Source organism: Sceloporus occidentalis, unplaced genomic scaffold, assembly GCF_023333645.1.
Source record: "Sceloporus occidentalis isolate IW3139 unplaced genomic scaffold, rSceOcc1.0.p SCAF_25, whole genome shotgun sequence".
In the NCBI taxonomy this organism is placed as follows: Eukaryota; Metazoa; Chordata; class Lepidosauria; order Squamata; family Phrynosomatidae; genus Sceloporus; species Sceloporus occidentalis.
Genome location: NW_028317005.1, coordinates 1,644,396 through 1,655,617, shown reverse-complemented (window position 1 = coordinate 1,655,617; position 11,222 = coordinate 1,644,396). Strand labels below are relative to the sequence as shown.

The 11,222-nt window shown below is 39.7% G+C and overlaps 1 protein-coding gene across 1 annotated transcript; it reads right to left on the bottom strand.

Annotated features, from left to right (window-relative positions):
• Positions 1-864: 864 nt before the first annotated feature.
• Positions 865-10,763, bottom strand: LOC149300241 (COMM domain-containing protein 2-like). Its single transcript, XM_089485453.1, has 5 exons — positions 10,697-10,763; positions 5,456-5,533; positions 4,767-4,849; positions 3,636-3,809; positions 865-1,062 (listed from the first exon to the last, which is right to left on the bottom strand). Exons 1-5 carry the CDS (start codon positions 10,761-10,763, stop codon positions 865-867), a joined length of 600 nt encoding a protein of 199 aa, XP_089341579.1.
• Between the last annotated feature and the right edge of the window lie 459 nt (positions 10,764-11,222).

The following is an 11,222-nucleotide window of genomic DNA, read 5'->3' as shown; positions in this document are numbered from 1 at the left end:
ACATCCCAGTATCTTTAATTATTAATATTATACTTTAAATAACACTAATATTCCTATCCTTGTGAGAAGTATTTAAAACAATAGGGAGTATTCCAATATTTAGAATCATTATTGATCTGGGGTTCTCACACACAGTTAATCATCGGCAATTCACCTAAACTCATGAAACAAATCAATAACTCACTTCACATTTACTGTATTTAATATCTTACTCCCAAGTACATGAAGAAAAAAACCCCACACATTAATGCAAACTAGCACCTTTATGAGTCAGGATGATTAATCGATGCAGTTAAAGTCTGACTTAATATAAAAACCATAATCTGCACTGATATGGGGCGTCCCAATTTATTATTACACTTTAATATGACAAACAACCTAATACAAGTATTTAAGGGACACACCAGCAGTCATGTGCACTTTAATGCATATGATAGCTAAATGATCCCTTTTTATTATTTTTTTGTCCCCTTCCAAATGCATGGAGGGACTCGGCAGGTTTCTCCCTATGCATTTCCCCACTTTCCACAACCCCTTGGCCTGCAGGAGAGATCAAACACATCTCCTGCTTGCCACTCCACATGTACGTGTGCTGTACTCACTGCTAGCCATCTCGAGCGCTGGCTCATGCAATTCCAGGTCTAACAAGACCCCCTGTGAGCATGCACAGAAAGCGATCCCATTGGTTTCAAGCAGCCAAAAGCAGGAATAATTTTCTACAGGTTTAGAATGCATATTAAAGTACTTTAATACGCATACATGCAGGTGAGGTGGCATGGGACATACTGTTCTTACAAAATATATTATTGATCGATTCTGTTTTATGACATTCTTGCGTAAAACAAAGCTACAAATATCCGCTCTCTACTTGATATTGCGGACTATTCGTCGGCAGTGATTGGTCTTCATTTCTGCAAGAGCTTGTTCCAGTTCGTGGATGAGATGGAGTAATGTGGCAGGATCAGTCTGCAATACTTTAGTACTGACATCTTCATCTTGTTTGAGGTGTAGCTTCATGGTGACTGTGGGCTTTATCTGATGCCTCAGGCTTCTGCTTGCAAGCTAATGTGCGTATATAAGAAAGAAAACAAAAAATGAATGCTTGTATTTAGCCAACTTTTACTCATCTGTAGACCTTTTACCTTCACACATAGTCTCTGAAGACAATACAGCAACAAAAACTATTAACCACATATAACAGTTTAGAAATTATTTCATAGACAATCTAAACTGTTAAAGGTGGTTAGCTGTTTATTATATTGCAAACACTTTCTAACTTAGTTTACACAGAACCATAAAGTTTACAGACTATACATTAAAGTATAGGTAACGTAATTCATTTAGCCCTTTTGCAGGCAAGCAGCAGGGTTTGGATTCAGGTCCACCATAGAGCAGCAGGGGACGTGTACACTGGTGTAACTACAGGGGTCGTGACCCCTTCTTCCTTGTACCGGTATTTTAGTGGATGCGAGGAGAAACTCATGAGGTGAAGTCCCCAGGATGATGGGCTCTGTATGAGGAGGGCTGTTATGCTGGGTGACATCTGCTGACACGGTGTTATTAATTAATTAACTTTAATTTAATGTTAATACATATGCCTGGTGCACAGGGGATAATGTATGCCAGGACCGTCATTTGTTAAAACGGGTGGAAAAAAAAAATCGATCCGTGATCGATTTTTTCACTCAAACGGTGTTGCTCTAATGCCTCGACCTCGAGGCATTCAGCAACGCCACGATCGGCACTAGGGCCCATCTCTGGCCCCTCCCCGGGGCGGACCCGTTTTAAAAGCGTTTAGGAGGCGATGAACGATCACCTCCTAAACTTAAATGGCATCCAGCGACACCAAACACTTACCCCAGGATGGACTGTGACCGCGCCGGACAGCGGTCACAGCCGCATGCAATCTTCACCATCCGCAAGATGGCGGTGGCCCGGGAAAAAAACCCAATAAAGATGCAAATCATTGGAGCCCAGCTTTCTAATCACAGTGTGATTAGTAAAAATAAATTAAAAAATAAAATAAAATTAATAATAATTAGAAAAAAATTGTAAAAAAAACAGTAAAATGTAAAAATAATTTCCCTCTGATGTCACTATCAGGGGAACCTTCAAGTTGAAAAAAAAAAAATGTTAAATTTTTTAAAAAAAAGGCAAAAAAAATAAATATATATATATACAAAATATATTTTTGTGAGCAAGTCCTAAAATTAGCACATTAGCTTAAAACAATACTCGCATGGAAAGAGTTAAAATACTGGCATATTAAATGCCCATGGGGTGTCTACTTTTAAAAAATGTATGATTTGATGGGGTAAATTGAATTGGCCGGGTTCAACAATGTCCCAATTAACACGGGGGGAAGGATGGCCACACATCTAATTTCCAATTAGAAAAATGCACACGTACCAAATGTGGCCTTTTAGTTCCCCCAAAAAATGACAAACCCATGCATGTGGGGTATCACTGTACTCAGGAGATGTTGCTGAACACATATTGGGGTGTCGTGTGACAGCGGCATATACCAGGAGCTGTAAATTCATACATAACATAGGTGTGTGGGGGGAAAATACACACAAAAGAATACTACTGCAAACTTTGAAAAAATTCTGGTGGTAAAATGTGTGCATGCAAAGAGTTAAAATACCAGCATTTAAAATACCCTGGGGTGTTTAGTTTTCAAAAATATATGGTTTTGTTGGGCACACTGAAATGGCCCGGCTCAAAGATGTACCAAATAGGGCATGGGCAGTGGATCCCCAAATGCCAAAGTTCAACATTGAAAAATGCGCATGCCCCAAATGTGGCCCTTTTGCCCCCAAACAGCCAGGCAAAATCATTCATGTGAGGTATCGCTGTACTCAGGAGATGTTGCCGAACACATATTGGGGTGTTTTGTGACATATACGAGAACCTTTTAATTCATACCTGAAGTAAAATGTGTGTGACAAAAATTTTTTGACATACCATAAAGTTTGACAAAGGCTGATGGTAGAATTAGTGCTTGGAAAGGGTTAAAATACTAGCATTTGGAATACCCTGGGCTGTCTAGTTTTGGAAGATATATGACTTGATGGGGTAAATTGCATTGGCTGGCTTCAAAGATACCCGAAATGGCACATGGGGGGAAGAATTACCAGATTTGGAAAAAATGGCTTTGAAATAGCAAAACGCTACCTGTACTTATTGCCCCATAACGTGCCCCATAAAAAAACATTGGGTATTTCTAAACTCAGGACAAATAGTAGAATCTATTCAGCAGGTTTTTTCATTACCTTTTATAGATGAGTAAAAGATTTTTCAACTAAAAGTTAGTTAGAAAAGTTAGTTTTTTCTAAATTTTTCACCATATTTTATACTTTTTTAATAGTAAATAATATGATACAATCAAATAAGTGTCATCTAAAGAAAGCCCTTCTTGTCCTGAAAAAAACAATATCTAATGTGTGTGGGTTCAGTAAACGGGAAATAAGAAAATTACAGCTAAACACGAGCAGCACAGAAATGTTAAAACGGCCATTGTCACGAAAGGTACAAAAAGTAAAATCAGCCTTTGTCACGAAGGGGTTAAACATGTTTGCCCATTACAAAAAAACCCCAAAAAACAAAAAACACTTCAGAAGAGAGTTTGTTACCTGAACATCCAACCGCCATTCCATATTGTGATAATGAGGAAGGGATGGTTCCAGTTCACCAAGAATTTTCCGTATCTCCTTCCGGTTGTCCAGGTAGAACTGGAGCAGAACTTTATTCAGTTCCTCTGGGAAGCCCAAAACAAGCACTGAGTCCTGAAAATCAATCTCAGAAATCTGTGGGAAAAGGAGCATATTCATTAATATAGTATTCTGCCTTCAGATAAGAACCACTTGGCCCATCTAGTCTTCTCATTTTTCTTGAAGTAAGATGCATGTCTTAATCAGTCCTTGACGTTGTGTTAGATTCAGGAAAGCTTTATTAGTAAAGTATTTTTAGTAAAGTACAACTTCCTTCATCACATAAAAACCGGACCCTCTAGTTTTAGACTATGACCTCTTATTTTAACATTTCTCATTCGAAATAAACTTTCCTCCTATGTCAGGCCATTAAGTCTTTTCTATCACATCTCCAATTCTTTCAAACAAGCTATACATACTTGTCTTTCATGACAATGTTTATGCTGCATACCATTTTGGAAGTCCTCTTCTGAACTCTCTTGTGACATTTAATTGCACTGCAAGCTTACCTTAGTCCTCAGAAAAAGTGATTCCCAAAACTCTCTGTTTTGTTGTCACAGAATAGTGCCCCCGATGCTATATACATGCATTTAAAATAATATGTACAGCTCCCACAATCTCAACCATTCGACTAATTTACTTAAATCACTTGCCATTTGGCCTGTTCCATCAGGAATGTCTACACTGTGGCAGACCTTTGTATCATCTTCAAAGACATAACTTACCATTAAGATTGGTAGCAAGACCTTCCTCAGAATATACAACTATGATCTTCTGTCACCTGCCACTCAAGCATTGCCTTATCCATTCAACTATTTTAACATCCAAACCCAAACACTGCAATTTATCTATAAGTCTTCTATGAGGGACAGTGTCAAACACCTTTCAGAAATCTGTATCAACAACTACTTCTTGGTCTATTATGGACCAGGAAGTAGTCCATACTGGTCAAAGAAATAAATTAGATAGACAAGATTCCTCTGTAGTAAAACCATCCTGTAAATGATCTTGCAACTCATTTACATCATGTTATTTAACAACCTACTTACTCACCATAAGCTTGGAGCTCTCAGTGAGAAGGTATGTAAGGCCATCCACAGCCTGTTGGATAGATGTGCTGCTAACATCCAGCTTTCCTAGAAGACAGTTGCAGGGGAAAAAAACAAGAAAAACAAAAGCAATCTTAACAACTTATCAATGCACTTAAGATGGGTATGCACAAAGAAGTACAAAAGACTGAAAGAAAAAGAAGTTGCAGCAGCCAATCAGATGAACACTGATGGTTTCCTACCACACATGTGATTGGCTGCTTCTTCAGTAACTCCAAAAGGTTTGCTACTAAGCATATGCAAGAATTTTACATAGCAACGCTTCCAGGTTTCAGTAGAGGCAGCCAATGGAGAACTTTTATCAGATAGAAGGCTAACTAAAAAATACTCCAACTTGCATTACAATTACATAAAATTCTATGGTTTTTAACCAAAAAAAACCTCGAGGCCCACATGTTTCGGAAACATTATTGTTATTCTAAGTACTAACTGTAATGATTCCAGAAAGAGGGCATCATTCAGAATGCAGAATATATGAATATTATGCCCCGTTTATTATAGTCAGGAATTTGAGCTCTGTTTACCTTTATTAACATTTTGGTTGACCAACGTCAGAATAGATCACATAACGAAGTATCTGGGGCTGAGGGTTTAAAACTCCACCTTAACCGGTCGAATATGTCAGCTACTTACGTGCTGCTCCTTCATACACTTTGGGATTAGATCCTTTTCTTAGAAATTCTACAGCTATTCGGCCAAATTCTCCTACAACTGGTAGGGAAAAAACACAGAACATAAAGTGTCAGTAATACAATACTTTATACTGCATTACCCAAACTCTTAACACTGAATCACAACCTCATAACAGGTCAGGTCCGTGAGCTACAAATGATCAAACTGTATCACTGGTGCTATATGTACTGGAAGCAAGAAGCATAAAAACGTTCCAAGTAGAAAGACATCAAAAAATGCATCAACTAATCATTTTTATTACTTATTGCATTTTACATTAACATGTAATCGCATCAATATTTAAACCTTTCGGTCCCAGGTGTTTTCATAACCAAAAGGACCAAAATATATTTTGTCATTTTTACCATATTTTGTTAAACCATGAATCCTCTTTCCATACTTGATGAACCCCTACAAATTTTCTTCTATAAGGTAAGTGCCACCGCTGAACAACGACCCAAGTTATGTTCAGCGACATCCCCTGGATACAGTCATACCACAGATTCATATATTTTATGTTTCAAAGGGCCACATTCATTCATAGTACACCTATTCACAAGTTTTTCATACTATTGACATGAGGTTTTGGGGGAATTGATTTTATTTATTTATTTTTTACTTATAGTGGAAGGGCTAAGGGGTAAGTCTACAGCCTGATCTCCCATGTAGCGGCAGGGACACAGCAACAAAGTCATGACGCACCTGTACGTCCTAACAGGCTTCTTGCCAGAAGTTTAAGGATACACAGGTACGTTCAACCTGTGGCCCTCCAGCTGCTGCAGGACTACATCTCCCACAATGCTCTTTCAGCTAAGGGGCTGCCTGATGAGTATGGGAGACGTAGTCCTGCAGCAGACATCCCTGTTATAATAGAAGAATCTAGAAAAGATGGGGAAAACCTGTATGTGGAACAGCACTTTGGAAAGAGAAGAGATTAAAACATGAACATAAGAAATTAATACATAATTAACTATCCGTTTCTTAGCCAGGGGGAGATGCTATGTAACTGTAAATAGCTCCTCGCAAAACCTCTTGCTTCTGCCTAGGAGAAGACAAGACCTAAATCCAATTAAGGAAAGTAATACATCTTTCATGACAGGAGCAAGAAACCCCACAGCTTTTATGACATTCTCACATCCTGTACGATATACGATTTTCAGAGCACCAGACTAGTTTATAGCAAGAGTAATATTCAATAAATTCACATAGATCACCGATTGTATAGCATTGGGAATGATTACCTTTAGTCTCGGCTAAAATTGGTTGGTGGGGAGGCTCAAATGTATCTTTGATTGCACAAGCCAATTAGTGCCAATTTATGAAAAAACTTAAAGGGGCACTCCAGTCATATTTATAGCTGGGAGGTCCCTTTAAAGTTACATGGTGCCCCCCCCCCCCTTGCAAGCACATAGAGGATTCTGCAGAATCCCTTCCTTATGTATTTGCCTGCCTCCCAGTTTGTTTTCCCACCGGGTGGGGGGACATTCATTGCACATGATATACCCCCTGCCAGCACACCTGGCAAATGCTATGGATGAGAGGCTAGAGCAGAAAACTCTCCCGCTTATCCCAATGGGAGCACTAACCTGTTACTGACTGGCCGCTTCAAGCAGTAGTGAGAAGCCTTGGACCATGGAGGGGATGGGAAGTACAGTTTTTATTATTATTGTTACTTTGAACTAGGGCTGCAACAATTAATCGAAAAAATTATCGGCCAACTAATCGATTATGAAAATAATCATTAGTTGCAGCCCTACTTTGAACAATGCACATGAAAATAGTTATAAAGTACATTCTTGCACATTGTTTAGGGGGTGCCTAACAGGGCAGTACAACTTAGTGTAGGAATTAGAAGCCTGTAATGGTGCAAGAGCCATGGAAGTGTGTATTCATCCAAAGAAATATAAAAACGGCCGTAAACATATGAGCTGTCTGGCTTCTCGGATTTTCCTAAATCCAACATGACATATTTAGAAATGTGCCTATAAAAAAGGTCATAGACTCCCTTGATCAAATAAATATGCAGGGTTATAATAAGGTTTCTAAAACGCACACAACATTGACAACTCCGTTCTAGAAATACTAATCCAGTCTTCAAAACTTACTCTACATCGGGCCAATAAAAAGGTACCAACTTCGAAAGAGGACTATTTTCTAAGAGTAGTAAAAAGAGATGGTAGAGCTAAATAGAAAATAGCCGCGGGGGGGGGGGGGGGTGTTTATCTGCATGCGACAGCGACATACTGACAGCTACAACAACGTAAGTAACCCACGAAGCATTGATCTGAATTGTTGCGACTCTTTAAACTGAGCTGTGTCCCTGCAGAAGCTGAAGTACAGGAGTGACAGGACTCCAACTCTAACCATGGCGCCTGCTGGGACTGTCAGCAAAGTCATATTCTGAGCCTGGAAAGCTTTGGATGTTTGTTTATGTATTAAGAAATGTTCTTAATAAAATTGCATATTGACGATTTTTAAATAATTCTTCAAGTTAAGGTGGATTGGGGCCCATACTGTGCAATGATAATGGGAAAGATCATTTATTGCTGAAGATAACATATTTAGAAACAAAGCTCAAGTAACAAGCGGTATTCAACATCACTCTTAGGCATGCTGTAAAATAAACCGGCCAATAAGGCCAGTTTGAGTAACAGTTATATACCGTTTAACCCCTTCAATCCCAGGGGTTTTTGGTACCTCAAAGCCCAGAGCAATTTTGCCATTTTTGGGGTATGTCGGTTTAGCGATGATTCTCTTTTCCTGTGAATAGTGTACCCATATAAACTATATATTGTTTTTTCAAGGAGAGATAGAGCTTTCGTTTGATACCATAGTTGGATGATTAGCTGAAAATTTAGAATGAGAAATTTAGTAAAAAACTAGCGAAGATTAGAAAGATAAACTAATTTTTTTTTACATTTTCCCTCTGAATCCTCACAAAATTAGGTAAAGTGATAGAAAATCCCCTCCAAGTTTATCAATTCAGGTGTCCTGATTTCAGAAATACCTAATTTATATAGATTTTCCAGACTTTCCCAGCACCAGGGAGCATACTATAAGGTGTACAATTTTGTATAATTTTTATGCCTATGGCTTAACGGGTTTGGGGGTTGTGAACGGGGGCAGAAGGGTTATACTGGCTAGATGTTATGCTAGGGCAATGGGAAGTAAGTTTTTTTAATAATTGTTTTTATCTTTTTTTATATATTTTTTTAATTTTTTATATATTATTTTTACACAGAAATGGTTAGAGGTCCTCCTAGGGACCTCCTGAACATGCCAGTGATGTCACAATGACATCACAGCTCACATTATAATTTATTTATATTTATATTTAATTTTATTTATATTATTATTTTAATGATTTATTTAATATTTTTTAAATGAATTAACTTTTTTTTTTTTCAGCTTTTCCGTTTCAGGACGGGAGGGGGAGTGAGAGAGATGGTTTCTCACTCCCCTCCCCGCGATCCCCCTGCACCGATCACACTGTGATCTCTATGCAGGTTCTCACAGACCTGCATAGAGATCGCAGCGTCTCTGTGCCTCATCCTCCGATGACCTTCCGGGTTACGACAGCAGTGACACTTTTACCGGCTTTCATGCCGGAAGCTGTTACGGGAGATCGGGCAGCAGAAAGCCGGCGATGCCGGCTTCTGCTGCCAGGGGGGAGCCCGTGCAGCGGCAGGGATGTGTCCCTGAAGCTGCACGAAGGGCTGGACGTACCGGGACGTCCATAGGGGTTTCTTTGTGGGCGTTTTTTGGAAGTCCCGGTACGTCTATAGGGGAATGAAGGGGTTAAAAAGATTGGGGTCCCATAGAAATTGTCTTTGTTTTTGAAAGAAATGCAGCGCAGATGTTGTTAACGTTGTAAATGACTATTGTAGCTGATTTTTAATGGAACATCTTCATAGGCATACAGAGGCCATTCATCAGCATCACTCATGTGTTTCAATGGCACGTTGTGTTCGCGAATCCAAGTTTTTTTAAAAAAAAGATTGGCACAGCTAGAAACGTCTATATTTTCCATGACCAAACGTTTAAGTGGCAGCATGCATGGCTTGCATAAAACAGGCAACTGTGCTCACCCTCCAAAACTGAAAAGAAGAGTGCTTGGACCAATACATCCATTTTCTTCTGGCTGAGGAGGACAAACACAGGACTCCGTTCAAAGATGGATTTATTCGAGATTAACTATTTACCTTCCACACTTATTTTTAATGGACTGCAACACTACCTGACCGCACCGTTACATTAAAATGGCTTATTTTATTGACTTTACATGCTTGTTTGGCAGCAGATCTGTGAGGTGGCTCATCTTTGATGATTTTTAATACAAGGCATTAACTTGTTCACCTTTTAATTCGCTGCTTTACTTTATCTTTTGTTTATCTACTTTGGGGTCTTGCTCGGAAGCATTAGATCCACCTAACGTACAACCGGCTCTCCAGATTTATTGGGTGTTTGTCTGAAATGATTACTATTTCTGCTTGCTCCTTTCAGCAGTTTCCGTGCCTGTATGCCGAGTTCTGTTTGCATCCACAGGAGGACGGGACCACATCAAGAAGGTACTAAAAATGTCCCAGGCACCCTACATTAGTTTAATACGCGGAAGGGAATTACAGGATTATTTAATATTCAGAATTTGCCGCAGCCACATTATAAACAGTCGGGACGGCTGCCTGGTGGGACGGTACAAGCAAAGGCAGGTCAAGCTACCTCCAACCCGCTTCCCACATAAAGCAGGCCTTTACAACCGCCCAACAAAAATGACAAATGGAAGAAGAAATCTTCGCTCGCTCAAAGATGTCAAACACAAGACACCGCCACATTTCAACCAATCACATTAATATACGTGTGTGTGTGTGTATATATATATATATATATATATATATATATATATATGCCAGCAATGAGGAAAAACATACTGTTGGTACATAGAGCGAGTTCTGTCTCTGCTTTGATTTTATTAGGCTGATGTCTGTATACCGGCCCTGCTCTGGGTAGGATTTGGGACAGAGAGAAATCACAAAACCCTCCAGGGTGTCAACACATTGCATGTTTTTATTGCCGAATTTCACCTCCACTCGCTCGGTCACTGCGTTAAAGAAGGACCGAACCGTTGTCACAGCAGCCGAATGATTATCAGGGCCCAGCGATCCCGCCCTGACCCTGTACGGCGCTTCCCGTCACGTGACTCACCCGCGCTGTCCACCTGGGTAAGGATGCGCAGGTGTTCCCGGTGTTCGTCGCTCAGAACCAACAGCATCTTCCCCCCTCTCTCTGGATGTACTATGTGCACTGAAGCTTAGTATCCGGTAGGAAACAAACAGTCACCCGAATGTTCCGTATATTTATTTCCGTGAAATAGAACACCTGCGCCCTCTGCTGTTGAACGTATGGAAAAGTATACAGCGATGAGACTCTGTTTGTCGCGGTTGCTAAATAAAGTTTTACATTTTGAAACGTAAGGAAGCGTACATAGAATGTACTCCCTGAAACGTTGTTTTAATTAAACCGTTTAAACCAGAGCGAACTCAACAATGTCGAATCGTTCTGGCATGCGCAGTGCTCTAATGTTTGGTATTATTGAGGTTCTTTATGCTAGTGAAGGTTGTCAACAAACTCCTACGGTTATTTTCAGTCATAAGGGATCTACCCAAAGCAGTTTACACCCCGGAAGGAAGTGGGGTATATTATTACACAGGAGGTCAAAGTGCAAACATGT

What these genes read in the sequence shown, in the direction of transcription:
- LOC149300241 (XM_089485453.1), bottom strand. Translation starts at nt 10,763, where the DNA reads ATGCTGTTGGTTCTGAGCGACGAACACCGGGAACACCTGCGCATCCTT. An exon ending in CTGAGAGCTCCAAGCTTATG is followed by an intron (nt 3,810 to 4,766) that starts GTGAGTAAGTAG and finishes CTTTTCCCACAG; the next exon opens with ATTTCTGAGATTGATTTTCA. An exon ending in AATGGCGGTTGGATGTTCAG is followed by an intron (nt 1,063 to 3,635) that starts GTAACAAACTCT and finishes TACGCACATTAG; the next exon opens with CTTGCAAGCAGAAGCCTGAG.